The 3,889-nt window shown below is 32.9% G+C and overlaps 1 protein-coding gene across 1 annotated transcript; it reads right to left on the bottom strand.

The window, feature by feature from the left end:
- Positions 1-3,342: 3,342 nt before the first annotated feature.
- LOC124934391 (18.1 kDa class I heat shock protein-like) lies at positions 3,343-3,889 on the bottom strand. The gene has a single exon (XM_047474917.1). The coding sequence runs from the start codon at positions 3,855-3,857 to the stop codon at positions 3,381-3,383; it is 477 nt and encodes a 158-aa protein (XP_047330873.1). The 5' UTR covers positions 3,858-3,889; the 3' UTR covers positions 3,343-3,380.

Here is a 3,889-nt window from a genome sequence, read left to right as displayed (position 1 = left end):
TAAAACATTCATATAAGTGTTAATCCAAGCCTAAATGTGTGTTTAGTTGTGTATATTCTTTTCATAAATTATTGGTATACAACATTATTTTTTATTTTGTTAGAAATAATATTTTTGATGTTTTATTTTTAGAGTTTTTTAGGATCAACTAATGAATAATGAATATAAATGTAATAAGAAAATAGAGAAATAAACCAAACATGTCCTCAATAAAAATAGTTTTGTGTTTTTGTTGAAAAAATTATTTGGAGGTGTTTTATGTTATTTTGGATAAATTAAAATTAATTAAGACAATATAATCAGGGACGGAGCCAGGATTTTAAGTTTACCCGGGCTAAAAATATTTTCACAAAAATTAATATATATAACATTTTTTTAATAGTCCACGATATATTAAAAAATATGAATCGTTAAGCACACAACGAAACAAAGCATGACATTAGTTCATTGTCCAATCTCACGTTCATCATCAGCAATAGAACGAACAATTTCATTAGTTTGAGTTGAATGTAACTCGGTATTACGTTTTGAAGAAAATATAATAATATTGATAATAGTGTCATATTCGAAAGAAAAAGCGTATATAAAGATCTCCTTTTCAACGTCGATGAGCAAAACAATACACATAATACGCATAAGGGTAATCTTTAAGAATTATAGAGATTTAATAACTAGTGAGAAAAAAATCCAAAATTTTAAAGTAACTATTATTGGTAGGGATATATTTTTTTAGTTAAGCTGAATAAATTATATATATAGTTTAACGTAGATAACTAAATTTAATTAGGAAGAAATAAGTTAGATGTTTTTTAATTTGGAAGTGATAGATTATATATTATTCAGTGGGTTATTTATTTAGGAATTAATAAATTATTATTTTTTAATTATGAATAAATATATTAGTATAAATTCTTATCTATTTATTTAAAATTAATAAATTAGATTTAGATTGTTTAAATATAATAAATATATTATAGAATATATTAACTAGATTTAGTTAAATATATCTCTAGATAGAATATATATATTTATTAAGTATGATGGGCCCTCCGGGCTATTAGGTAGAAATTAATAAAGTAAGTACTTATATGATTATATATTATATAATATTATAGTAATAAGGACATAACGGTTGCGGTTCTTACTGGCTCCGCCCCTTAATATAATCAACGAAAAACCAAAAATAAATAGTAAAGATGTACACCAAATTGGCTAGCTGGATGCTAGGATAGCGGACAGGTCGGACAACGGTACACAGGTTGGAGTCGAAGCTATGGGTGAGGGTCGACCAAGGATGGGCTTGCAAGTTTAGACGTATATGCAACACTGGTTCAGTTGGCTTGGGGTGCTAGATGTTGGTAATCGAAGGGGAGGCCCCATATTCATATCCCAAGAGTTGCATTTATTTTTATAATTTTTGGACGGTAAGAAAAACTTAGATGCTTGACAGGTTATTTATTAAAAATAATGTGCGTTTGGCACATTGGAAAGGGGTCGAATGCATATCAGAAAAAGTAGTTGAAGGAATACCTCAAGTTCAATTACTTATAATGCTCTCTTTCCTTTCCTTTCCTTTTTGTAGGTTCAATTATTAAGAATGCTCTCTCTCTCCTTTATTTATTTTTTCTTCTTTTTGTTGGTAGGCTATCAAGTTTACATAGTCACTTGCCCTTTTATGGTCGAATAGCATGCAAATGACCTAATTTTTCGATTAGATGACCAAGAACATAACAATCAACAAGACCAACCCATGTAGATTCCAACCAAATCTTTTCTTACCCTTTTCTCGATCTTGACTTCAGACCTGTTTTGATCTCTAACGCATATATAACATAGGATATATATTTCTTAATACAAATGAACGATAATGACAACTTTAGAGAAAAAGAAATCTAATTTATTTTTTTTTAGAATTAAAGAAGGACTAGCATGAAACCCCACAACCATGCTCTCTATTCATGTTTTGTCGATCTAATAATTCATGTTTTGTCGATCCTTGTTTAGAACATGTTTAATACGTTATGATAACAACTAGAAACAAATACAAACGCAATCATAAAACCTGCACAGTTAAGCTTCTAGAAAAATTTAGGATTCATTTTCTTACTTCTAGTCTAATTTAGTCATCCATAACTAAACATCATCTTATAGTGTAACTAAAACATGAATGTGCCAAAAGGTTGAAGAAAAAAATAGATAAAACTTACAAGGTGGTTTTTCTTATTTAGTTGATTTTTAAACGGTTCAACAATTTCAATCATTTATTGAATAAGGTTAGATGCTTATAACTTACTTACAAGTTAAACAGATAAGGCCTCCCAACAGATCTAAATCTAGTAGAAGTTTGTAACCCAAATGCTTAAGAAGTCCGATTATGTTGTTCAATGGCAATAGCTAGAACTTTTTGTTTTTTTCTCTCTTCCTTTGCTCTAACCTCCACTCTCATTCTAAAAATCAATCTTGCTCCAAATGAAACCTCTTATATCTTCAAGACGCCCTGGCCTCGAACCAAATGAACTATTCTCCCAATTCTCGAATTCCCCAAAAATTCGATTGAAATACAATGGTCAAATAGGATTCATCCGGTCCTTGGTTTGTAGATAGCCATTGGGGGAAATGATTGTTGGGTTTTGCAACAGCAAAACTATGGATCTTCTTAGAAATCAAAACCTGTAGCAAATCAGATTCCAAATCGTCTATGACGATAAACAGATTACCAAGAACTGAAATAGCACAAAGCAATAAACGACAACACAATATACGTGGTTCGGTCAAAATCGACATACGTCCACGGGAGGGATAAGTTTCACTAAATCAAACAAATGTCAATAGTAGAAACTTACATGCCCTGCTCTCAAATGAAAAGAAGTGATTACTCTAGGAATGATTGGACTACTCCACAATCAAAAAGCTCCCCCAATCTCTCAATCTGAATCAGCCAAAGAACAAGAAGAAGAAGAAAATCAGAAAACCCTAGATCTGTAATTCACCCTCTCTCTATTTGCTCTGTTATGAGAAAAATACCAAAAAAAAGTAATAAATCCCGTTTTCATAAAAGAAAACCCTGACACCAACAATGATCACATCGTCGATTGACTAAAAATGAGAAGTTTAGCCTTTTCCAAAAGATGGAGATTTTGTCACGCCGAATAAAATGGAGGGGTAATAAAAATAAATCCAAACTATAATTATAAATAGGGTGTAACTTTTGGGTGTCAACAATCATATAAATAAATTATTTTATCAAAATATTCTTTGGTAATTATTTTACACATAGTACATATTGATATACTTTATTTGAACACAAAAGAAAAGAAAAGAGATCAAAACAAAATACGATGTATTTAATTACTCTAAATATGAATGAATCAATCATTCTTTCAGCCAGATATATCGATTGTCTTGATCTCCTGCTTCTTCTCCAGCTCCTTGGGTACAGTGACCGTGAGGACGCCGTTGTCCATAGTAGCATTGATCTGTTCCACCTTGGCGTTCTCCGGCAGCCTGAAGCGGCGGAGGAACTTGCCGCTGCTCCTCTCAACTCGGTGCCACTTCTCGTTCTTCTCCTCCTGCTCTCTGCTCCTCTCGCCGCTGATCTGGAGAACCTTTCCATCTTCCAACTCCACTTTCACCTCCTCCTTCTTCAGCCCGGGCAGATCCGCCTTGAACACGTGCGCCTCCGCTGTCTCCTTCCAGTCGATCCTTGCATTGGCGAAGGATGAGGTCTCTCGGGCGGAGGACGGAACATTATCCAGTACTGAACTCGAGAAAGGGAAACCCTCGAAGATGTCGAGACTTGAAAAGGGGTCGAAGATGTTGCTTCTTGGACCGCTGAAAATGCTTGGAATTAGCGCCATTAATTAATTAATAGATTGGATGATATATTCGT

Source organism: Impatiens glandulifera, chromosome 4 (assembly GCF_907164915.1).
Source record: "Impatiens glandulifera chromosome 4, dImpGla2.1, whole genome shotgun sequence".
Taxonomy (NCBI): domain Eukaryota; kingdom Viridiplantae; phylum Streptophyta; class Magnoliopsida; order Ericales; family Balsaminaceae; genus Impatiens; species Impatiens glandulifera.
Note: the sequence above shows the minus strand (reverse complement) of the source record. Positions and strands in the feature narration are given on the sequence as shown.